Raw genomic sequence first — 26,973 nt, forward strand, 5'->3', positions numbered from 1 at the left:
AATATACATTAAGATCGACCTTAAAATTTAAAAATCCTTGAAATTAGAAGAGCTTTCATTCTCTAGACATAAAGACTGTACTGCCAGGCACCATATTTGTATCCATTTCCTATAAGACTGAAGGTTCTTTCAAAATGTATCTGTCATTTCTCCACAGTGGCTGATCAAACATGCCACTGAAAAATGTTCTGACCGGGCAACTTGTAGTACAAGCATGGTTTATTTCTGTCAGAGACTGACTGCTCAGGTGTGAAAGAAACTCATTAAAAATCTCTTACTGTGATCTTACATTGTAAAAACGGAAAAAAAAAAAAAAGAAAGAAAAGAAAAACCTGAGAAAGAAAAGGCAAGGGAAAAAAACTTAATAAGGGTACACTGAGCATGCAGACACACTCACATGATGCTGTTCTTTCTTATTCTTCTTTAGAAAGCAATTAGAAGAGAGCAATTATTCCTGAGAATACAGCATACACTGGCTGTTTGGGGAAATCAAATAAGCTAACAATTTTATTTTATGCTAATGTTATGAAAAGTTAATGAAGGAGATCAGAATATTGTACTATAGGAAAAACAATGCAAAAATAAACAATATTATTTACCTTAATCTTAAAACGAGGTTCACAGCACAAGAAGCTTCTCTATAGTCTTCACTAGCATTGGGTAGGCCCTTCAAAAACAAAACAGCAAACAGTGTTATAAACTCAGGAAACGAATAAAATCATGATATCCTTGATTCACACAGCCCTTTCTTTCTGGAAATTTCAAAACTAGGTCTTACACATGCAGGTCTTATTTGGCTGCATAACACCTCTGTGTGAAGGTGGGAAGGATGCTTAATTCCCATCACAATTGTGGATATGAATGTTTCCTATAGAAAGCCTCAGACGTAGGACAGGCCCTATGGATAACTGGTAGAAGCTGCAGAAAGTGCAAAGAAGAAGGGTCAGTCGTCTAAAGGGGCACCTTGCAACCCAAGCCATGGACTGTAGCCACTGGGCCTGGGTGATGAACAAAGGTTGGGCACCTTAGACCTCAGGATGCAGAGGAAGGTGGAACACAGTAGATCAGGCCACTTTCTATCTTTCCTGCCTTTCTCACCCAGAGCCCATTTCCTTGAATAGAGATCATCGACCATGAATGCCTCTACTCCAGCCCCTCCCTACTCCTACGAATCCCTGGACATGAGTAGACCTTCCTGTTGGAGTAGAAAAATAGGGGATTTACGGTCATGACTTGGCTCTGCCACTGATCAGCTACGCAACCATGGACAAGCCATTCTCTGAACCTACATTCCCCCTTACAAAATGGGGGTAATACCTGCCCCAAAAGATGGCTGGGAGAACAAAACAATACATATGAAAAACAGTACTAAACTACAACACATTATTCAATACTACTTATCCTAGGCCCTTTTCCTCTCTCCTTTACTCTCTCTGCCTTCTGACCCATTATTATTCCTAACTTGCCCTTTATCTTTCAACCGATCCCTACAGTTTATCTCAAGGAGTTTCACCGAGTTGCCCGACACAGTGTAAAGACCTGAACTGAATCCTGCCTCAGCCTCTAACCAGTTGTGCGAGCCACTTGACCTCTGCAAATCTTTACTTCCTCAGCTATGAAATGAGAGCCAAGGACTAGATACCTGACCTCAGAAGGCTTCCTGCAACCATGAAACCCCATCACTCTATCTCCTCAGTATACAGCTGTTTCATAAAACAGAGATCAAGGAGGATAAAAATGAATTTAAATGGATTATGCAGATTTTGTAAAAAAAAAAATTGTGATCCCAAGGCTGGTGATGCTTTAATAGTATAACCACTTCGAGAGCAGAGGGCTTGTCTATTAATTATACAGCAAAATCAGAAAGGGGGCCTGCACTCAGCTCTATGTATACAGTCCCTCCCCGCTGGGTTGCTCATCATCCTTCATCAGCACCCAACACAACTCGTGGGACACGTCTTCTGTTACATAACTTTTAATATAAATGCATTTCACAGTCACTGAACTATTAGTTTTACAAGGCAAGTTGTAGAGATAAATTAGCCCATAAAATTCAATGATAATGGAATTACAAAAACAGGTTACAGAAATCCAACCAGGAGCAAAAAAGAAAAGTATCAACTAATGACAATGTTTTGTGGCTAGAATCTAACAGAATGGTGAGTCATTTTCTTTCCTTTTCTTATTTCACACAGGCAGCAATTCCAGAAGCAGTCTGATAATCAATTCTTGCTCTTAAACCCATTATTTAAAGTTTGGAGGTCTTGAAAATCACAGTCAATAAAAACATTACTCCTTTCTCCATACCTATTAAAAAAGACTCTGATTTGGAAGCACTAGTCTGAAATTGTCTATCTTTCTGAAATGTTGACTTTTTCTAAAAATCTTTCTACAAAGCATCTTGAACATAAATGACTGGCAGAGAAACATACCTGAGAGTCCTGCACAGAAAGGGACTGTATTTGTTCTGTTATACTGCTGGCATTCACCGCAATCTGTTAAGAGAGTCACCGTTACAGCACTTAAGGAACCAAAATGAGACATCAAGGTCAGTGTGGTTATATTAGTCCCAATTATCAGCGAAAAAATTTTAAATAATTTAAGTAATTTTAAAGCAGTGTTTCCCAAAGTGTGGTCCTTTGACCACCTGCAGTGGGCCCCTCCCAGCCTATAATTCAGAATTTCATGGAGACAGGAGAGAATCTGTACCTTTAACAAGTGCCCCAGGTGATCTTTATGCTTTTAGAGAACCACTGAGCTAAAGTGAAAAGGCATGAACTATTTGATATTTTAAACTTCATAACAGAAAGATGCCCGAGGACCATTTTTTCCTGTCGCATGATTTCATCTAAAGTTATGGGCCTTCTAATGAAAGGATGTTAGGATTAGTAAAACCTGCCCCTTTAATCATGACTTTAAACAACTTATTCACTGGACTTCAAAAATATATAAGGGTAGTTGGACTTTTAAAACACATTTTCCCCAAAAGAAAAGCCAGAATGATAGGTTACGTTTTTCTCTCAAAGTTGGAAACCCGACCTTAAGGTAATATCCAACATATTTTTGCCTCAAGCCCTACTTTTGTGAATTCTGCCCTGGAACAATACTTGAAAGACAAAAAATCTCCAAGAGAAACAGCAATGAAAAAGAATAAAAAGGAGTTCCCACTTCTAAACTTACTATTAATTCTAAAATAATCAGAAATTCTTTGTGGCAAGAGTTTTCTAAAGTTTAAGAGCATGAAAGTCTTACTCTCTATGCTTCCTCAAAAATAACAAGGTTAGTAACGAAGTAAAAAGTAGGGAAGTGTACAGATGTCTGCAATTTACTCTGAAATTCATAAAAAAAAAATGAAGATGGACTGACAGATGAATAGATGGATGTGCATGTGACAAAGCAAGTATAGTAATGGTAGGATCTAATGATAGGTATGTGGGTGTTCACTATAAAATGTTTTTAATGTTGTTATATTTTTGAAAATTTTCATAGTAAAATGCGGGGGAAAATGACTATGTCAGAAGAACAAACAACTTGTATTCATTAACCAGCCAGAGGGCCTGGGCCTACCCAAATGATCTCCTGTAAAGAATCTTTCAGGCTGATCCCACAATCTTAATTAAGGTTTGAGATACAATCAAAAGCCACATCAGCACTTACAGAATATCCTACCTTTAGTCAAAGAACCACGGTAATCTGAAAAACCTTATTGGCATTTACTAGAGGTAACAACTTCTCTTTCCCCTGGGGAAGCCCATCTCTTGCCCCGCTCCCTTATTCTTGGACGATCATCAGGATGGAGAGGGGCCGGCCCCGTGGAATAGCGGTTAAATGCATGTGCTGTGCTGCTGGCGGCCCAGGTTCAGATCCCAGTCACGCACCGATGCACCGCTTGTCTGGTCACGCTGTGGCAGCGTTCCATATAAAGTAGAGGAGGAAGGGCATGGATGTTAGCTCAGGGCTGATCTTCCTCACGAGACAAAAAAAGGATGGAGAGCTAGTGAACTAGACTGGGGGCTGGAACCCCAGGCACACTGTGCAACCCCCCTGTTTAGGTATAACCCTGCATGTAATAAAGGGACCAGCCTCCCCTCTCACTGGTGCACAAGTAATACGGGTGATTCTTCAGAAAATGCACAGAGATGCACAGGAGTGGTGGAAACAGAAGCTCCCTGTACAAAACATCTTCCTTGACAACCAACTGTAGTCCCGCAAATTTCACCATTAGGGACCCCATTCTTTCAGTTTAGCGCATGCCTTTTGGGCATACATTCTTAAATGTAAAAACTTATGAGAAAGTTAACACAGTAAGCAGCTGTCATTCATCAACAGTATAATATAAATTTGTCCACTGAAATTTTTTTGCTTTTAAATAGTTTGCTATCAGAAGGGCATTTGAGAGAATGGGTGTTATGATAGGAGGGAGAGAGAAAGATAATAGATTAATGTTGGACACCACCCCAAAAATAGGCCTCTAGGACTGGATGAAAGAGAGGAAAAGATCTCTGAATGGAGAAAAGAAAGGGACAATGTCTGAGTTCCAGTTTTTCATAGAGCTCTGCCTAATCTTCTCATTTTCAGTTTTTAAAAATAGTGAGGCTAAATGCAATGTGTTATCCTGGATTGGATCCTGGAACAGAAAAAGGATGTTAGTGGACAAACTAGTGAAATACGCATACAGTCTGAGGTTTAGTTGATGGTAACGTAGCATCTTTGGTTCTTAGTTGTGACAAACATACTAGGGTTATATAAGAAATGTGGAGTAACCTGAGTGAGGAGTGGATGGGGACTCTCCACTGTCTTAGCCACTTTTCTGTAAATCTAAGATTATTCCAAAATAAACAGTTTATTTTCAGAAATACAGAAGATTTCTGATCACAAATCTAACTTTTATCACAACTAGTCGGAAAGCCAGTCACTGGCAATAAGAACACCTTTTAAAAAGTAGTATCTTCAAAGTATTAAGTTAAAGCCGTCTGTGATGACTAAGCTAAGTATAATAAATTGGGAGGGAGAAATCAAATCTTTCCCTCCGTCTCCAAATGGATATAAAACAAACATGCATGAGAGCTGACAGGCATTTGGAAAACACGACCTCACCAGAAATAATTTTAAAAAGCTAAAGGCAGTTTTAACAATCATCAGGCAACAGCAATGAGTAACATAAGCAAGAAATTTAGCTTTCACGTTGTGTCTAATCTCTAGTAAAATTAACTCAACCTAAATCCACACCAAATCTATTTTCTCCCCAGAACAAAATATCAGAGTTGGGAACAGAACATTTTCACAATTAACCTAGCCTAGACTCTATAACAAAATTCTTCAATAGTCCTCTCGTCAGCCCTAAGGGGCTTCAGTCAGCAAACCTTCCCACCTGGCTTCATTGCACTTGATTACATAAGCACAACTTTTCCAAGGGATTTCTGAAACAACTTTCTTAGTTTTCTTCTTCTTCTTCTTTTTTGAGATTTCTGATAGACAGATATTTCAAACAAGTTTCCAGGAATTTTGAACACAGAGTCTTCCTGGGTTCCAATCTGGATTTTTAGATTCCGAGCAATCAGTGCAGTTTTTCTAGTCGGTGGCCTTGATCCTAGCCACATAACAGAATCATGTGAGCAGCTTTTTAAAAATCAGAGTTGTCTGGACATCGCCCCAAACGACCACACCATAATTTAAGGGCCGAGTCGAGGCATCCGCATTTTTCAAGCTTTCGGCTTTTCAGATGTAGAGCCAGAGTTGCGAACCATTTATTTTCAGGCGTCCTAAGGGAGCGGCTGCTGTAAAAAGAATGCTTCTTCAACAGAAGCATGAGCGAACGTCCTCCTTGGTTAAACGAAACCAAAATAAAATGTGAATTTAAAGATAAAATCAATTTTACTTTTATACAGAAAATTAGGGTATAAAACAAAATTGATCAAAAGAATTATAAAATATATACTGATTATTTCAGAGCCTAACAAAAAAGATTCCAAAATCACTGGTCAAAAAAAAGATCAGGGCCGGCCCCGTGGCTTAGCGGTTAAGTGCGCGTGCTCCGCTACTGGCGGCCCGGGTTCAGATCCCGGGCGCACACCGATGCACCGCTTCTCCGGCCATGCTGAGGCTGCCGTCCCACATACAGCAACTAGAAGGCTGTGCAACTATGACGTACAACTATCTACTGGGGCTTTGGGGGAAAAAAAGGAGGAGGATTGGCAATAGATGTTAGCTCAGAGCCAGTCTTAAAAAAAAAAAAAAAAAAGATCAATAATGGGACAATAGTTGAAAGGTTTTATATAAATTAGGATCCTATATAAGATAGGAAATCCTACCTAAGGAAGCCAGTTCTTGCAAATACCACCCCCAACCCCCACCCCAAAGAGATGAGAAGCTTCTAGAGAGCATGCTTTCTTCTTTGCTTTTGTGTAATTCCTACAATGCCACAGTGCCTAACACAGCTCCATACAGAAATCAGGCCCAGGTTAAATATTTGTTCACTTAACTAACTACATGATTAATATTACTGTTATATTATTAACCTGTAGTCTCCCCTGGCTTCCACCATCCAAGTGGAATAAGATAATAAATAAATGAAATGAGCCTGAATTACCTACTTATTAAAAATTATTAATTACTAGTGGGTGAGTAATACTTTGCAAGGCTATTTCTAAAAAATCAGGTTAGGAATACAGGAGGACCAATTTTTCAATGGGTTTGGCTATGAATCTCAAGATAAGTGGTGCAGCTCTGGATCTCTACAGTTCACACTGGAAATTCTCTTGGACTTAAGAGGATCTGCAAATGTGGCCCAGTACCAGGCACATCGACCCAATGTCCCTCTGACAAACACCCCACCCTGGCCGTCTCAATCTTCTCTGACTAATGCTGTAACACCTGGACCTTCTGCCTTACACTTCCCAGGAAGCCAAACAGTCCCTCACAAATCAAGCATTTCTAAAATAACCCTCCTTTATTGCAGCATCTTACCCTGTCTAAACATGGAACTACTAAGGTACTTTTTCAGAAGTTCAGCTCAATTACATAACATCTTCTGATCTTTTCCCGCACTCCTAACATACTCATAAATATGGTTTGTCCATTCGGGCACTTGTTTCATGTCTGTATTTCAGTGCGTGGGTATTCATGCTGCCAGCAAATATACTACAGAGCATCTATTCAATGCAAAGGGAATACAAACATGAATAAAATACTATCCCAGTCTTCCAGTGGCTCATAGTCAAGTAAATAACTAAACTGCAATTTAAATGACAAGCGTTATGGAAAAGCTTATTAAAATGTAAACACTCTGGCATTTAAATATGCCATTTGGCACAGATAAGCGTTTTCTCCCTCAAAGATGTTTAAAGGAGTAAGGCACACTGTCAGAGGCTGTATACATTGGCAGAGCTTTTTTTTTCCCCAGCTTTATTGAGGTATAACTGACAAAACTGTAAGATATTTAAAGTGCAACTATTTTTATATATGATAGCAACTACAAAAAATTCAAAACCAGCAGACGCTTCAAACAAAGCAATCACAATTCCACGTACCTATTCTTTACTTGCATCTGTGCCTCTCAAAATACATACCTAAAATGTTAATGGAATGCAGTTTGTAATACAGCAACTTAAATGCTCACCAAGAAGAAAATGGTTAAATAAACCATTTCAATCCATCCATCACACTATGCAGCAATTAAAAATAAAGAGGCAGATCTACAGCAACTAATGTGGAAAGATTTCCAAGACATAACGCAAGTTGCCAAAAAAAAATTTTTGTAGTTTTTATAATCCCATTCATGTTTTTAAAATAGTATGCTAGATTTCTTTATGTACATATTTGTCTGTAAATGAGCAGAAAAAAGTCTAGAAGAAAACACTGCAAACTGATAACCTCTGTGGAAAGAAGCAACAGTCACAGGGGTGAGAGAGGTAGCAAGATAAAGTAAACTTGCAGTTTTTATTCTACTTAATTCTTCCATACCTTTTACAAGTCTTTCCTCTATGTCCCTTCTCAATAAGGCCAACCCTGTCCAACCCATTTAAAATTACAGCCCCCTACCACACTACTATACCCTCCACCCTAATCTATTTTTTTTTCCGTTACTCCTATATTCCACTGTAACCTCCACACAGATAGGAATTGCACTCTCCTTTTCCTTACTGATGTATCCCCAACACCTAAACAGTGCACAGTAGGCATATATATATATTTGTTGAATATTTACATATTCAACAATTTTAATTCCCTTTATAATAGGTAAATAAAATACTTTCTTCTTCGCTTACAAAAAGCGATTTCAGGTGGTTCGCAAATCAGTGGGCTACCCTTAAAAGCTGAAAGGACACAGGAACCATCATTCTAGCAGCTCTTAACACAGCTCAGGAGACTGAAATGCCAGCCTTGCAAAAAAAACTGGCCTTAGAAGCTATGCAATAGCTGGTGGGGCTGGTTATTCCTAAAATTTGGTGGGAGTGTTTACATTCAAACACATGTATCTTTTCACAAAAATAAGACTATCTATATGCTTCCTTAGTTACAACCCAGCATGGGAACAAACATACGCCACTGGGAAATCAAATGGGTCTAGATACAGAGAAATGCCTAAGACTTTCAAACTCTACTCAGGAAGATCGATAGTGACACGTGATGACCAACTGACAGCATGCTATACATTACTCTCTTTCATGTCTAAACAGAAAATACTCCTGCCAGAAAGATACTGCTATTATCCAAATAACACATCAGTTAGAACAATTTCAACAAGCACGTAGTAAGATATTGTCACAATAAAATTAACAAATCCTCATGAGGAAAGACCTACACCGGTCAGTCTGTACCAGCAAGGCAGGATTCAGTGCATATCATCCAAGGAAGATGTCCTGTAGTGAACCAATAACAAATGCTTTTTGAGTCACTGATGCTACTTGAATCATGCTCTTTGGTTCTATTTCTAAGTAGAACTGACGCTTTCAGTTAGAGACACTCTTAGAAATAAGTGAAAAACCTTGACTTTGTACTTCTAGATAAAATAGGAAAGTGGGCAAGAAGAGGGCAGAGTTCATGATACCTGGTTAACATCATTCTAAAAACCCAGCACGATATGTGTGTGGCCAACATGTCCTACTGTGGAGCTCATCACCATCATTTGTAGCAGAGAGGGATACCTTCCTCACCAAAGCTTATATTTTATGAATGAAATGGAAAGATTAATTCATGTGAGAAACGTAGGAGGAAACAGGATTTGAAGGAGAGTTACCAATGAGAGGCAGGCAGACTGAAAAACCCCTAGGAGAGGCCTATCAGTGTGGTATGAAGGATGAAAAGAGACCAGAGGGAGGGAAGAATAACAGGAGAAGCAGTGGCTTGTAGCTCTGACGTTCTCTTCTAAGACGGTCCCGCTGGCTATTGCCACTTAAAATGGAATGATAAGATTTACTCCATTTAATCAAAAGGAAATGTCTGCCAATTAAAAAAAAGTTGGGATGGATATCATCTGTAACCCAAAGTCTTCTGTTTTCTTAATGAGAATTTATCAGGGTACACATTAATTACTAGATCTGTAAAATATTGGGAACTATTTAAAATATGCTCAAATTTCCTCTAGGAGAATTAATAAATCCTTTGAACTGCAGTCATCATTAGTCTAGGCATTAGGATAATTAACCAGATGGAGGAAGTAAAGTTAATCAAAAGATGACCAGTTCTCAAGGGGAAACTGATAAAAGAGTATCTCTTGTCTACTAAGTTATCCAGGAGATTTGAAAATCAAGACCAACAGATTCAACCTAGAGTTGCTAACCATTTTAATATCTTGCTTTATTATAAACTAAAAATCTAGAAGAAATTTTTCCTGTATACTTACTGTTTTCTAAATGATAGTGATACCGAGAATTAAGATTAACTAGTCTGTGCCAAGGACTCCACTGAGCGCCTTAGTACATGATTTCATCAATCCTCAGGGCAACTTTATAAGTATTGTGATCATCCCCATTTGACAGAGTGGGAAACTGAGGCTCAGAGAGTAAAGTAATCTCCCCGAATGTATACAGCCCCAAAGTAACTCAGACAGAATCGGGACCTGCAAAGTCTATGTGCCTTTCCTTTTTTTTTGACTATATGAGAACAAAATTTTGAAGTTTCTTCCCCAAATGGATCAGACTCTGATACTGCAAGGGAGGGGACAAAGCAGCAAAAAAAACTTAAAAATAAATAAATAACCACCACTCACCTCTGGATTTTCTTCTTTTACTCTTCGCGACTGTAAAACAATTACATAACCATTAATACACATACAAAAAGATAGCACAAAAATAAACTTTACACAGGTTAGCTGATCATTGTCAATGTCATTTACCTTTTCTTGAGAAAAAGCTGCTTTCCCTTCTTCACTTTTTTCATCCATCTCGTCGTCACTCCACTCCCAGTCACCGTCTTCGGTTTTATGAAGGTGACCGCTTGACCCAGGAACTCTTCTTACCTGAATCAAAACAAACCCACCCAATTCTTCACTAGTCGAATGTGAACAGTGTTCGCTGGTGCTGCTACCTGGGTTACACAGCATACACCTACCCTGAAAATAACCTAAGTGGTTATGAATTCAGGGGTAAAGACTACACAGCCTCCAGACTCCCACATTCATCCTCTTTCCAAAGATATTGTGTTCTTGAAATGCATTACTATACACCCGGAGAACAAAATATTTTGGAAGAACACCACATACATCAGCCATTACAGATCAAGCTCATTTTTCACTTTGCTTCAGTTAACACTATTAATTACTAGACATAGAAGGCCACGTGGTAGGTTTCAAAATTGCCTAAGGAAATGCATGCAAGCAACAGACTGCTGACTGAGAGGAGGCAGGGGACTCAGACAGCCTAATGAAGCATACTAGACTAGGGGTATCAGCGATCTAAAACTTAAGGCAAAAAAGCAAATACCCTTCTCTTGCCACCTTGCTCTTTTTCAGAACCTGACATCATGCTTGTCTTCCCAGGATTCTGCTCAACCTACTTGAGCAAAACAAAAGAACATCAGCCTATTCTTAACACACCTTGTAGCACTTTTGAGACTTGTGAGATTGCTAGGAACACAGTGAGATTATCAGCAGCCATGCCAGATAATCAAACAGATTATAATCAGTCTTCTGTAATCATTTCAAAATTTTTTTGAACTAGGGTAGAGATGTAATCCATGGAGCATGCTTTCTAAATGTCTCTGTGGTTGAAAAAGCAAAACTTTTAAAAGGATAGGAGGACTGAGAATGATGAGCCTCTGACCAAAGTAATTTGATTCAAAAAATGTAGTGAGACATAATTAAACAAAGCCATGTAGCACATGAACATAGCCAGTTTTCCACCGAATCAGAGAAACTTTAAGTGGAAAGGGATCTTGGAGACTATTTAGTCCAACCTCCTCATTTTATAGATGAGGAGATGTAGGCCCAGCAAGTGACTCAAGACCACACAGCTATAAAGACAAAATTAAGGCAAGAAAAAAAGCCTTCAGACGCCCATTCAAACGTGAGTCTTCTCATGCCACTGAATAATAGCTGTTAAAAAGAAACTGTCTAAAAATGTCCTGTGAAGACTTTGAAAGACTATGATATGAAGAAAGACTATCCGTAATAGAAACTATTGAGTTATATCACAGGAGCTTCATTGACCCCCAGGGAAATACCACAGCACTTAAACGTAAAGTAAGCATTTACATATGTCGGATCAACGTGAAGTCATAAGCAACGCAGGCTCACACTTGGATTTCATTTGAAGGCATTACCATGTGGAACCTGTAAAAGTAAGCCTGCCCACTTGTCTAGAAGATTTGAGCTCCAACGCGGAAAGTTAAAGCAAGTAAAAAGTTCTTATTCATAATTGCAAAGTTATGCTCCATTAGAAAAAACAAAAAGCTTTTTTCTCCACACCAAAAAACATTTTTTAACTAATTCATCTTCAAAACATTTAGCACTTAGTAAAACCACTTCTGTACTTGGCATAAGATATTTTTTCCGCTTGCATTTTGAGTCATTGGAAAGATCTATTCTAATGATAGTGATTTTAATGGTGCTTATAGATGCTGGCACAGTACTGTAGAAAAAAATGCTGATGCTATTCAAGATTTTCAGAACAGATTGCTCATTTTAAAGCTAAAAAGAAATGGACAGAGGAAGAGATAAGAATTTTCTGTTGACATATACAATAAAATTAATTATTTTCTTAGCAACACTAACCATGATGATAGCAACAGAGAGGAAAATCTGTTAATGACTACATTTAAAAGAAAGAATTTAAAACCACATCTATTACAAAACATACTATTAACTAAGAAGTGAGAAAACAAGTAAAATTGTGTATCAGAAACAGAACAAAACTCTACCTTGACTGAAATTGTAGAAACCAAGCATGGTTGATGAATTGGTATTCTTCAGGTACTCATCCAAGAGATTACACTAAACAAATCTCTCTCTTTCTGAAAATAGTCAAAGATAGTGCAGCTTCACACCCTAAAATTTAGTTTATACGCTTTTGCCTCTCGCTCTATGATTACAAAATCTGTCAGTTTCGTCTCTACAAGCAGGAACTACAGACAATAAAATGGCCATCTTCTATTTCTATTTTATGTTAGAATCCTGGCTGTCTCCCTCTTAGTATTATTTGTTGGAAGAGAGAACAATAAAGCAAAACATCTAGGATCATAGCCTTGGACATTAAAAGAAATGGTGGGATGGGCCTTTGAGTAATAAATAGTGGTCAAACAAATAAATGTAGAAATTAAGACAGTAAAAAAATCTATGTAGCGTAAAATACCGGTATAAGAGTATTAAGAATAAGAATACAAATTTGTTCATTAACAGTGTCCTTCCAGTTGATTGGAAGGGAAAAAATTTGCACCATAATTTGAAACCTAGGTTTCATAGTATATTTATGTGACACTCAAGGGACCAGAAAGCAATTTCACAAAGTTACACCCTTGCAGGGAGTTTGTAAGGACAACAGGAAACAACTTCTATCTTTTAGAGCCATGGCAACTAAGTTTCTCATAGTTTAACAAATGAGGTTCTTATTTAGGAACTGAAGAATACTTTACAAAATAAAAACTTCAAAAAAGGATGTGTAAAAGTTTCTATCCTCCCCCATCCCCTACAATGGCGACCATGGAGGTTATCCACCCTCCGACCTCTAACTGCATTACTGTTACATTGCTCTTATTCTTTTTTTTTTTTTTAATAATTTTATTTATTTATTTATTTATTTCCCACAAAGCCCCAGTAGATAGTTGTATGTCATAGCTGCATGTCCTTCTAGTTGCTGTACGTGGGACGCGGCCTCAGCATGGCCGGAGAAGCGGTGCATCGGTGTGCGCCCGGGATCCGAACCTGGGCCGCCAGCAGCGGAGCGCGAGCACTTAACCACCAAGCCACGGGGCCGGCCCCATTGCTCTTATTCTATTAAATGATTTACTTTGCTTAGTAAAGCCACGAGGTGATAGAATGAAATTTTTTCTCTGTCGAGGGTTTAAAAAGATAATCCAATGCTTCTCAAAGAAATGAGCTCAATTTAAGCGATAGCTAGGGGTATTCATAAGCCCACAAATTCCTCAGGTCGGAGCTGGCATAGTGAGATTAGAGAAAGCTTCACACGCAGTAATATTTATTCCCAAGGCTGGGAATAAAATACGATGGAGCAGTTCTATTTATACCATATCTCTGAAAAGGAAAGTATATTTTCTTCCCTTTCTCATAAAAGCATCTTTATGAAAATCCATTAAAGAAATGAACCAACCAAAGTTCTGAGTCCCACAAGAAAGAAGTCAGGCTCAGCCAGACACACAGAAGAAAAGTGTGGTTTGCCGGCCAGTTCTGGTGGCCACGGGGTCCAATGTCAGAGGCAGAGCTAGGACAGAGCAGCCGAGGAGAGGGAAGCAGCTTGACTAATCTTCCTGGTGGTGCCCCTCTGAACAGGAGCTTTCCATAAAAGTTATCAGCACTCAGAATCTCTGTACAACATCTCATCTCGGGTTGCCACCTGGCCCTCGACACCAGAACAGGAAGAGAGAGATGACAGAGAGTATGACAGCCGACAGATGCATTTTCTACACATGGTGTTAAATATGTTAGAAATTGAAGTGTGTTTCTCTAACACACTCCTGAACAAAGGATGAATGTGACCCAAAGAAATACTGACCAAAATTTAGTACCATTTGTCCAATCTTGCATGCCCCCTCTTTTCAAGGCACCTGCCAGCTGCTTCCACTGCCACATTTTCTCCTTGGAGATGAGATTTTGGAATCTCCTTGGAATGATTTTCCCCATCATTGGGAATCCTGCACTCCACTTCACTTGCTGAACGTACTGCATGCCTGACTGCAGACTGAACCCGAGTGCTCCAGGGAGCCCACCCATCTCACGTCTGCCACTGAGGATATACTGGACATGGCAGAAAGCAACACTCAGTAACTTTTCTCTTATCAGGCATTCTACTGACCAGAAGTATAAAAAAAATGTTTCTAATCAATTGCTGTTTATACTGTCCTTGAGGCACTGCTGAGCAAACAAAAAGCCTTCTAAATCATCAAAAATGAATAAAATTAGATTCGGTAAGGTTTCAGCAGTAAATATTTTATTGTCCCCTTGTCTTACTCTCTGACATTGCCCCCTGTGACCACTACCTCTCTCAGCACCTCTGTCCCACTTCTACTGGCCTCGGTCCTCTCCTGCCTCTTCCATCAGCCCCTCCTGGCTTCACCCCCATCATATTAGGCCTGGAGCCCACAGCCGCCTCTCTTGATGCTGCACTTATCAGTACCCCACACCCCCATGCCCCCTCCTGTCCAATCACACCTGGGCGGAAAGCAGCAGGCTCAGACCAAACATCCATTCTCCATTCCTGAGCGAGTGGAGAACGGCCACGCTGCCTGGCGCCAATCACTGGCCCCTCCTAGTTGGGCATCAGTACTGCTAGAACCCTGCCCCTCAAAGTATGGTCCCCGGACCAGCAGCAACAGCATCACCTGGGAGCTTGTTGGAAACGCTGAATCTTGGGCCCCACCCTAGACCCACTAAATCAGCATCTTCCTTTTAGCAAAATCCCCGGGTGATGCATATTCTCATTCAGGTTTCAGAAGTGCTGTGCTAGACAACACTTTCACTCATTGCTAGACTATTCTCTCTCCCCAGCCCATAATACCAGCTTTTATATAACAATAGGGACTATGCTCTGAGCACTTTAAATATATTAACTAATTTAATCTTCACAGTAGCCCTGTGAGCTGAGAATCATTTTATTCCTCCATTTTTCAGAGGGAGAACTGAGGCGCGGGGAAGTTAAACAACTGGCTCATGCTCGTACAGCTGGGAGAGACAGTGCTAGGATGTGAGACCAGGTGTCTGACCCAGCTCTCCATTGCTAGCCTCTGCCACTGCTGCTCCCAGGACTGCCCCATCTCACTCAGCCCCAATCACGTCAAATAACTTCACTTGCTACCTGAGAGCACCAAGTCCATCCCACTTATACCCAGCCCTTCTATTCCTAATAAACTTCCTTACACTCTCCCCCCTTAACCTCTTTCCCTCCTATGTGTAAGGAAAATGGATTCCTTGTCTTTGAAAGACCAATGCCTCCTGCTGTGCTCCTCATTTATCTACTCACTTATTCATTCCTTTAGGACAGCTCCTCTACATCCATCATAAACACGTTTAATTCTCTCCTATACTTACTTCTACCTAAAAAAGTGGGGTGGAGGGCTCAAATTCCGCTTCTTCCTTAAGCAGTCACTCCACCACTCTTCCCTCTCACTGCCCACATTTTTCTAAAGACCGTCTCTAATTGCTGCCCTTACTTCCTCAGCCCATCCTCACTCTTTAATCTCATACAAAATGTTAAGTGTCCCCACTTTTGACCACTAAAACTGCTCTCTCCCCCCAAGATTTAATGACTTCACAATTATGTAATTCAATGCTCCTCTCTGTTGCCATAACGCTATCTTGTAGACACAGCTGAATCCCATTCTTTTACTTGATGCTCTCTCCAAACCTGTACTGTTTCTCCTTCTATCTCTCTTGTCCTTCTCTATCTCCTACTGTTCTTTGTTCTCTGTCTTTACCATAAACATGGCTGCTCTCAGTGCACTACATCCTCTTCGCTCACTAGGCACTCTCTCCCCCAGTGAACACGTTCTCCATGGCCTCCCCCATCCCTCTCATCTAAGCTGATGATCTTGGAAACTTTTTCTCTTAGTCTTGCTTTCCAAATGCTCTGTTGGATATGAACATCTGATCAATTTCTAGTTCACCGTCTCCAACCCATTTGTTAATGGTCCACCCCAGCCTCATTCTGACACCTCTCCAGTGTTGTCTATCTTAGTCAACACTTCCATGCTGGAGTTGGCTCACATTGGCTCAGGAGAGCCCATTGTTAAAATTTCAGAGAGTGTGCAAGACAACTGACTTCACATCTTGAAGTCAGAGTAGGAGTATTTAAACAATGGCCAGAGTAGGAGTATTTAAACAATGGAAACTGGAAAACAGTACAAATCAGGATTCGTGCTCCCTCTTACTGACAGAGTGCCAGTTTGCAACATTTACCCAGCACACCATTGATGATAAGACTCAGGTCATGGAAACATTATAAAACTAGACAAAGACATTTAACATGAATTTAGTAGTTATTCCTGGAAATAATTACTTTACTTTTACAGTGGCAAATATCTCAATTTTATTGTACAAGACTCTCAAATTTCACCCTTAAAAGCACACACTAATTGATTTTTGTGTACCAAACATATACCAATATAAGTACTGGGGGGAAAACAACTATCTTAATATTACTCAAATTGATACATGTGGCTTGGGATAACATTTCTTATGAAAGCATCATGAGGAAATACAGTGCTATATATTATTTTTAATGTAGATGAAAGTGAAAAGGGTGTCCTCTGAAAAATTGTGTCAGATGATACAAAAATTGGCTCTATGATGATTGATGCCAATACTGAAGTTAAGAGCCTAAATAATATTGCTTAATACAGAGTAAGAAAGGAAAATGGTATATTTCTAAATAAAAATGTTTTGTATTATGTTATTTTAAATAGTTACCTAATTATATTAATAAATTACCAGTAGATATTTTGTCATTTCGTCTATGTCCCTAAGTGTTCATAGGTTCAAATTGACCAGAAAACATTTTTTTTAATCTTTAGATTTGGAAAATAAAGTATCACATCATTTTCAAGTTTCCTTTATAATTAGGAATGCATGATAAATTTTGCAAACAGGATCAAGAATTTTACACCTGATAATTTTTCTGCAAAATGCAAATATAGATCCCTGCCAGTTAAAGCAAGAAGTTAGGTTTTTAAACTTCCTGTAAACATTAATATAACAATAGATTGATGGTAATCATAAACATCATTGAAAAACTGTTCATTTTGTTTATAACAATTTGGTACCTTGATTATTTGTGAGAAGTAAAACGTGAAAGATGGAGAACCACTAGTCTAGTTGACATTTCTGTTTGTACCTTCTAATCCCAGAAGAACAGAAATATATATATAAAGGCATTATTTCCACTAAGCATGTCACTATATATATATGGTTGTGGAAATTGTCTGCATGTGCCAGTCACTGGATATTGGCTTAACAAGGCACATATTTTCTGTAAATTGTTTCAATCACGATGCATTTAAAATAAAATTCCATTTTGGATTTTTTTTAAAAAGCCATCTCCAAACCTCCTCCATCCCCATCATGTCAGCCAAAGGGCACAGTCATTCAAAGCTCCTAATGTGTTGCCTGGTGCATAATAAACACTCAAGACATGGCAGGTGCTATTATTGTTAACACATTTCATCTTTCTCACAACCCAAATCTATCAAACGTTATATTCTTCTGATTTTACCTCCTCAGTGGCCATTGTGCTAGGTCAGGTCCCCTTCTCTTGTCTTTCCTATCAAAACAAACTGCTAATCAATCTCCTGGCCTCTAATCTCTCGCCTATTTTATCTTTCATATTGCCACTAGTCAGACATAAGCACTTTCTCAAAAAAACCGAAGAGTTTATTATTGCCTATAGAATGAGTCCAGATTCCTTAATATTCAATTCTCTCCATACCGGAGCTCCAAATTATCTTTCCAAGACTTATTTCCCACCATGTCCCTTTAGACACCCCACAATCCAGTTTTGTACAAATTATGTACTTTCAAGCCTCTACTTTTTACATATGTGCTACATACATACCTTCCACATTCTCTACTTATCTTTTTTCTTCTAATCGAGGAAGATTTTGCCAATCCTCCCAATGGGTATTTTGCCTGCACCTTTATATCATTCTACTCTGTGTTACATTTAATGGATGACATACTGAACTATATACTTCTTCACAGCAGAGAGCTTGCCTTACCCTTTTCTAAGAATCACTTATTTATTCATTCACTCAACAAAGTTTTATTTAATATCTATCTGTGTGACAAGTTCTTAGACAAAAGATGAATACAATAAAAGCCTACACCTTGGAGTAGTTCACAACCTAGAATGGTGGACAGATACTTAAGCTAATAATTTCAATAGAATGTGAATGCTACAACAAAGATACAAATGCTGTGAGATCACAGAAGGATGACCATCTATTGAGGGACAGCATGGAAGGTTGGGTGTGCAGGGACAGTAAGACTCACCAGGCAGAGAAAGTGGAGAAGTTATTCCACCCAGAGGGAAGGTAAGAACTTATTGAGTTCTGTTGACTTGTGTAGCATGGCTGGATCACAAGGTACTGGGGTCTAGAGTTTGGGTTTAAGGAAACGGCTAAGGATAAGGCTGGAAAAGCTGTGTGAAGAGCCTGTACAATAAGAATGCAAAATTCAAAGGCCTACAGGAGCCAGGCAGGAAATGGAGAGTAGACCCAGTAAGGACGTGGACGGTCTGGAGAGCACCTGTCCCACATAAAGGGAGTGCCCGGCACTAGCTGACTGCTGTCCCAGGAAGGCAGCCCCAGTGCTGCCAGATCTTCTGATTTTTCCAGAGAAGTGGATAATTTGGATTTTCATGTGAATGCTCTTGATTGCTTTAATGTTAACAAGTATGTCAAGTTAAAAAAAATTCCTCTGCATCGCCTAGAAAATGGTGTGTCTGGTGAGGAACAAATTTGGCCTGTGAGTTTGCACCCTCTGTTCGCACTAAGTCAGAGGGTTTAGAATTCAGACAACAGAAAAACACAGAAGGCTTTGGAGTGGGCAGAGGGGGAAGGGGAATGATCAAATTTGGATTCTTGAAGGCAGGGCAGAGGATGTACTGGAACTTGAGGGTGACAAAGGCCAGAAAGAAAACAGTATTGTTAATTGTTCCAGTTACTACTGACACGTAAGTAATCACCCCAAAACTGAGTGACTTAAAGCAACAACAATCACAGAAGCCCCGTGGCAGGCAGACTTGCTTTCTTGGTGGCTCGGGACCCTAGCAAAGTGCTTCAGCTCCACTCTGACAGCAAATGCATGAGGTCCCCGAGTCAGGACAAGCCCTTCTCAAATTCCTGAGACACAAAAACAGCACAAGTAATGCAAGGACTGTTGTGTAAGAAGGCTGTCAGTGAGAGTTTAAAGGAAGATGATGAAAATGTTATCGGAAGGAAGAGGACAGGAGGACCCCGCTATGCAGTGACATAGTTTGGCAACGCTGACATCTATGGCAAAGTGGGAAATAGAAATGTACCTAATGAACTCAATGATCTAGCTAAAGAGATTTCCAGGCAGAATTCTCAAAGTGACACCTTGGTTATGCTCCCTGCATATGATGAAATGTGAGCCGAGAGAGATGAGCTAAAGAACACACTGTTAAATATAAAACTGTTTCTCATTCCCAGCCTCTCCAGATGTCAAACAATTCTCAAATCAAGAAATGGCTTCAGAGCAAGGATCAAATCCCGGGTGTGCCTGTATGACCCTTTGTTAAGACTTCAGAACAATCTAACACCTTCTAGACACTTTCAAACAGACCTAAGGCCTTCCAAGGATCTTAAGAGCATACTTTGCAAAAACTTGGCATTAAATAATAAGACTAAAAGTCTTAAGGGTGTTGTCCCTTGGAAGTCTCACAGGAAGGCCAAGGCAGACAAAACTTCTTGGGGTCATGGCTCTTCCTAATGGAGTAAACCCAGTAAGATTCACAGAAAACCCACAAAGTTTTTGAGATATTTGTACTATGAAATTATTGCCAAGTTAGAATAAAAGAAACAGAAAGAGTACAAAATGAAAAGAGCCTTCAGATCCCCAAATTTTTACAGGCAGGAAGCAGTATGAGAAGGCTACTCAGATGCAAGCACTGGCTCTTTCTTATGGAAGAGGAAGGATGACTTAAAGAGCAGAACCACAGCCCAGAGAGTAGACTCAAGAGCCACAAAGAACACCTGAACAGGAACTGGCCACCTGGACCAGGCTAGATTCCAGAATTGCCAGGGACCTGTCTGCCTCCTGTTTTTCCCCCTGGGGCCAGCCTTTAAGATACCTGTCCGTGTTTTGGGTGTGTGTTGGGAAGATAATTGAAAACAGTACACAAGGAGCTATATCCAAGGAACTGGTCCCCAGGAGCCTTGTTTGTACCCACACCCAATTTAGATGGCAAGGTCCTTGACTTTGAGTCTGAGCCTGATGGCATACTGGGATAAGACTTCTAGAGGGTCTTGGATGCACAAAAGTGTATTTTGCATGTGGGAGTGATGTGAATTATTGTGGCCAGAGGACAGACCATGGCTGATTGTTTTTTCCAAAGATGCCCATAACAGTATCTTCTGTCCTACAAGTTCTTCCAGAATCTTGCCACTCCACTATCAAGAGACGGAGTACAGTGCCCTCTCCTTAAATCTGGGTGGGTTTGTGCCTTGCCTGTAACCAACAGAATTAAATGATGTGGCTCTCAGGGATAAGTCAGAAAAGGTGATGCAACTTCCACCTCGCTCACTGGAATACTAGCAGTTGACATTTTCAGCCATCACATAGGCAGTCCAACTGCCCTGAGGCCTCCACGCTGTCAGGCAGCCCAGACTAGGCTCCAAGAAGAGAAGGCCCAACCATCTGATTGCAGCTTCATGAGACCAGAAACCAACCTGCCAAGGCTCTCCCAAATCCCTGACCTATAGAAACTTAACAAAATGACTGTTGTTGTCTTAAGCTGCTAAATTTAGGATGATTTATTGCACGGCAATGGATAATTAGAATAAGTATGGTGATAAGGAGATTTACTGAATTTAATTTTCATTTTCGTATATTTAGTAATTCTTTGAAAAGTAGTAAGTCATATTTAATAGCACTTACCATGACAGATAACAGACTCTACCATATTTTGCTTCTTGGTCAGTGTTTTCTGACTGTGGACATTCTGGGCCTCTAAACACTCAGATTTTAATTTATACTTATAAATTTTTTTCCATCTGACTATGTTATTACTTATTAAAATACCAAGAAAAAAAAAGTCCATTTCCATTGATCATAGATAAGTGGCTATAGCTAAATCTTAGGCCTTTTCGCCAGTGATTTTGCATTAACAATTTTTTTTTGACCTCTTGGAATTCAATGCTTATCTATAATTCTGCCTGAATTTGGCATTCCCTTTTTCTGGAATGTAAAAGGACAGAATAAAGGAATGTGGATATTAATATGTTCTGTGGGCGATGAAAAAAAAAATTCTAGAGAAACAAAGGCTTTCATAATTCAATAATAATTCAAAACACTGGGCTAGTTCGGTGAAGGACGACACACTTGTAGCAACTTCCTTGTAATGCTTTAACATTTTCTAATGTGAAAAGAACCAAATTTGATAAATGTTGCTCTTCAGATAATGATAATGGAATTCTGTAACTTTGGAAATCCAACATGTCTTGAAAGAGAATGTTCTGGAAACAGGAAGGGAGCTATTCTGAAGCAGCAGCACAAAACACAGAGAAGCAATTGAATTTCTTATTCTGCTTTAGTCCTGTCAAACCTCCAATACGGCATTTCCCCAAGTTAGGGTGACAAAGAACAATGACAACAGCTCGGAGCCAAGAAAGCAGCATCCAATTTTGCAACTATTGTCTTTGAGAACTAAAGCTCCTGCTGGAATGAGTGCCAAGCTGATCTGTAACTTCAGCTAATAAAGAAAACAATAGGAACGTTCTGTCCTGGTAAGACAAATAACACAGATGAGAAAACACACTTCATGTAAAACCAAAGGAAAAAAAGAGAAAATAAATGTTTGGCACTGGAGCAGAGTTGACGCTGCTCTGGACACAGCAATAAGTTACCAAGTTAACTTAATTACAGAAGGAGGGGCGGGGAATGAGCAAGAAGAGCACACAGCCAACTGAAGACAGCTCCAGGCGGGCAGCCTGACTGACGACTAGAACCAGAAGAATTCTCACAAGCAACAGAAGCACATTGTGATGGTCAGTTTTAGGTGTCGACTTGGCTATGCTACAGTCCACAGTTATTCAACCAAACACTAATCTAGGCATTGCAGTGAAGGCATTTAGTAGATATGATTAAAGTCCATAATTGACTTTAAACAAGAGAAATTATCCTTGATAACCTGGTGGGCCTGATTCAATCAGTTGAAAGGCCTTAACTGCTGAGCTGAGGCTGCTCTGAAGAAGAAGAAATTCACCTCCGGACAACAGCTTCAGCCACGCCCTCGGGTTCTGGCCTGCTCTTACTCCTGGCCTGCGCCACAGAGTTCAGACTTGCCTAGCCCCCTTTAATCTCATAAGCCAATTCCTTGCAACAAATCTCTTTTTCTCTGTCTCCTACTAGTTCTGTTTCTCTGAAGACTGATACACACGCTAAATCAAGCAGCCTCACTATTGGTATTGAGAAACAAAAGGCAAATTAGCTAGCAGAAGAGCAACACCAATAACAACATCCACTGGTTTTTGGTAATGGAATATGTTAATGTCTCCAAATGAAATACAAAGAGAGTTGAACAGAAAGAACAACAAAATGAAAAATAACTAAGATGATATGAACTACTATAACTTAAAACAGACTGGATTCTTACCTTGTAAAGACACCTAACATAAAGATTAGGGGTTAGTTACTGGTTAAAATCACTTATGTTAACTCTGAGTAATATAATCAACACCATCACCTTGGAAAACCTTCTGGCAGGAACTAAATCTGCTTGGGGAATACTGACCTACAAAAAAAAAACTGGAGAGAGATTCAAATGCATTGATTTTTGCAGAATGGAAACTGCATTCAGACTCAGCACTTCTTACACAGAATGTAGTACAGAAAATATTTATAATATTATAATTTCACTAGCATATCTGATTTTTAAAATATATGCATTTATACAAACATTTTAGAATAACTTTTAGATGTAAGTATTAAGGAGTTCCTTCATAAAAATTACTACTAACGGCCCTAAAGATACATTTCAGCTGTAACTAGCTTATACTTCCCAGTTAAATGTCAGTAACAGGTTCTCTGAAAAAGCAGGTCCATACCTAGTGAATTTCCAGTGTGCTCTCCATAACCAAGGACCAAATCTTATCACCTTGAGATACATTTTATGTCTATTCCATATGGAAAAGATACATAATATGCCTCTTCCATATGAAAAACAAGCATAGAAAGCAGCTGCTATCCCCGGCCGCCAGCAGCAGAGCTTTACAGTTTCTCACTGTGGATCAGGGTGTGAGGCTCAAATGGAAGCACATTTATTCTTTCTGGTTGTAAAATCAATACAACATCCATATTATGGAATAGTACGCAGCCAATAACAAGTATCAGACCATCAAATTTATGAAGTAGAAAAAGCTAGTAAAAAATAGAGTCCATTACTGAATAAAACAAAAAGAAGAGCAGTCCACATCACATTTCTAGATATATTTGTATATGCACAGAGCATTTCTGGAAGGATTTATAGGACTTGGTGATGGCTTCTGTGTTGAGAGGTGCACTATTTTCACTATGTTGTGCACTTTAAGGAGAAATGATAAATAACACCTCTCTCCCCCTCCCTGGTTCTGAACTAATTAGAAATGAGATCAATAAGTATAGAGGGGTCAAAACATCACCCTTATTCCTTACAAAGGTGATAGCTGAGAATGAGACTTAAAGTTGAGCCAACAGCCTTTCTTGCTGAACTGACCCCTGGATTTAGCCGACTTACCTATCTGGTCCCCGGGAAGGCTGACCAGCACATTCCTCCCAGAGCACATCTCTCTGCGAGCAGGCCAGCTCCAGGAGAAAGGGAGAGGAAGGGGCTGGGCCACACGTGCCCAGTTCCTCCTTCCAAACTCACCAGTCAGATAAGACACTGGGCGGAGAATGCCTTGTTAAAGAAACTTCAAGAGTAGAAAAGAAACATTCCCTCTGCCTTCTTAATCTAGTCTACCCTTTTGCATCATTTGAATTTTTATCATTAATATGTATGATGCTGTTAGTCAAAAGACAAGTACCTAAAAATCAAAGATATACATGCCTCTTTAAAAAAATGCAAACAACGTGGTAGCATATAAAACAGAAAGAAAGAGTAACCACTTCCTACTTCTAACCAATGTACAAAAATTATGACTTTTCCAAGAGGGGAAGGAGTGATGGAAAGATGAGTTTCAAGAACTAAAAATGAAAAAAACTTCTAAAACCTTGACATGACAATGGGATCAAAACAAGAACATCAATTTATGTTCACCTGCATTTATCACAATAAATGAAACAATTTAGGATTTCTGACATTTTTCATATCTGATTTTTATACAATGAATTCTGGAATGAAGACTCACCATTACAATAAACTATTGGTCCAGTCAATGCAACTATCATCAAAAATTTGAACACACAGGAAATGTAATGATAGCAGTTCATGCTTACTAATGCTCTGACTTTACATTTCTCATAGCCTGGTAGATGAGTTTGTGTTCTTCTACATTATGTCTACAGAATAATGGACTCTCTTGTTTTTGTTAATCTGGTATTTGCAATAAAATTCCAAAGATACTAAGAAAATGTTCCAGCATATAAGAAAATTTGGAGCTGGGAAAGTACATGCCCTGGGGTATGATGCAGTTAAATATATTCTGAGTCCTTATATTTAGAGTATCTTGCATTTAGTGGTACCAAATACGTATCTGTCGACTGAATGCATAACACTTTTCCGCCGCCTTGCCAAAGGGCAAAACTTGCACTAGGAGGGAACTTCTCCCCATCCTTGCCACCATTCGCCTTACAGAGGGACATCAGGGGCTGGCGACATAACAGCATACAGTTGCTGAAGGGATATGACGGAAAAGGCAAGTTAAGGCCCCATTAGTTCCTGAAACCCTTTTGGCTCCTCATGTCCATAATCCAGAACATAAGTGAAATTTGCTGCAGTGAACTGAAGTCCTTGCTCAGTGAGAGGCTATTCCCTGCTGTAAACCAGCACCCAACACAGCTATTACCCAGTGCATAATAAGTACCTAAGAAATGTTAGTTGGACAAATGAAGGAATAAGTAATCCTAAGCTAAAACATTAAGAGGCAGGAAAGTTCTGGGCCAAGATATCTCAACCTGTGACTCAAAGGCATTTTATCACGTCCTCAGAAAACTACTACCCTTTGCCATCATGGACCCTGGCACTGTGGTGACATGATTAGCAGAGATGAGCACAGGGAGCCTGAGGGGCTTAATTTATTCTACCTGTTTAAGTAAAGCAGCAGCTGGTGTCAAGAAAACTCTGAGCCCTCCTCTAAGCATCTGAAGATCCTGAGAGGAAAGGCATAGCTCTAAATGCCGAATAATAACAAAGCCGATGATCAAAATGGATGGGCCCATCTGCCTCTGAGACGACATATTAACATCCTACCATGCTGGGAATAATTCAAAGAGGCAAACAAGTCCATGTTGGTTTGCTGAAATCATGTTTCCTTTGTAACCAACTCATTTCGCTATCCTGCTGTCTGCAAAGAGCAGAGACTTCAGATGGGGGTTTAATTAGAAAAAACACACACACAGCACTGACTTACAATTTGGTTTCAAAGAGTGAAGGGTCTGATTCCAGCACAAGTTTGAACTGATAAGAAAGAAAAGTCAATGATGACATCACAAGGTCTACATGCGAGGACGTGCCTCATATTTAAATACCTACTCTCTCTCATTCCATCTCTTTACAAATTACCATCCCATGTCTCACTCATTCAAAAGTCTCAAAAATGTAAGGAGACAAGGAGTCCCCTGCATGGTCATCTCCAGTGGAGGCAAAAGCCTCTGAGGAGGACAAGACAGGCGCTGTCCAGAGCACACTGCCCAAGTCCTGGGGGTACAGCGTTAGCATCACCGAAACAATCTAGCTGTGGTGCCATAATCCTCGACTGGTGGGTCAGAAAGGCAGAAAGGTTATCATCCTACATGCAGAAAGAGTGATACATATGCCATAGAAGTGTCAAAAATAGACGAGAAAGAGACCTTCAACTCCCTCCTATTCTTGGCTACATTTTACTACATTCATTTTTGTTAAAATTTTTTTTTTAATGGAACTGTTCAGACACGCATATAAGGTGAAACAGTGTAATGAACCTTATTTACCCACCTTCAACAATTATCAACATTCTGCCATTGACATTTCATCTTTACACCCCAACTCTTCTTGCTTCAGGATTTTTAAAGCAAATTCTAGACATATCATTTTACTTGTAACTACTTCAGCATACATCTCTAGTAGATAAGGCCATTTTTAAACATGATCATGATATCATTTTCACAAACAACAAAATCACCAATATTTCCTCAGTAGAATTTAATATAAGTCCATGTTTAATCTTGTCCCACTGTCTCAAAAATGTCCTTTTCAGTTTGTTTATTCAAAACAGGATCTAAACAAGATCCAAATGTAGTCCACACTCTTGAATCTATAACAGTTCTTAGTAGCATCTCTCTTAAGAGCTGGCCAGCATACCCACGTAAGCAAGCTCTGATTTAGATGCTGCTTTTTCAACTAAAATGATAGTGGTAATAGCTTCACTGTCATCCTCTTGCTAACAGGAAACACA

General features: G+C 39.5%; 1 protein-coding gene across 1 annotated transcript in view; it reads right to left on the reverse strand.

Moving 5' to 3' along the window:
- STK39 (serine/threonine kinase 39) overlaps positions 1-26,973 on the reverse strand; it is a 278,513-nt gene that overhangs the window by 105,956 nt on the left and 145,584 nt on the right. Inside the window, exons 11-14 of the mRNA XM_087435340.1 lie at positions 10,337-10,459; positions 10,211-10,240; positions 2,433-2,495; positions 600-667 (exon numbers count right to left, since the gene is read on the reverse strand). Coding sequence (XP_087291466.1) covers positions 600-667; positions 2,433-2,495; positions 10,211-10,240; positions 10,337-10,459 — 284 coding nt within the window. The remainder of the gene's footprint in view (positions 1-599; positions 668-2,432; positions 2,496-10,210; positions 10,241-10,336; positions 10,460-26,973) is intronic.

This window comes from Ceratotherium simum, chromosome 9 (assembly GCF_057802395.1).
Source record: "Ceratotherium simum simum isolate JZ-2026a chromosome 9, ASM5780239v1, whole genome shotgun sequence".
Classification (NCBI taxonomy): Eukaryota; Metazoa; Chordata; class Mammalia; order Perissodactyla; family Rhinocerotidae; genus Ceratotherium; species Ceratotherium simum.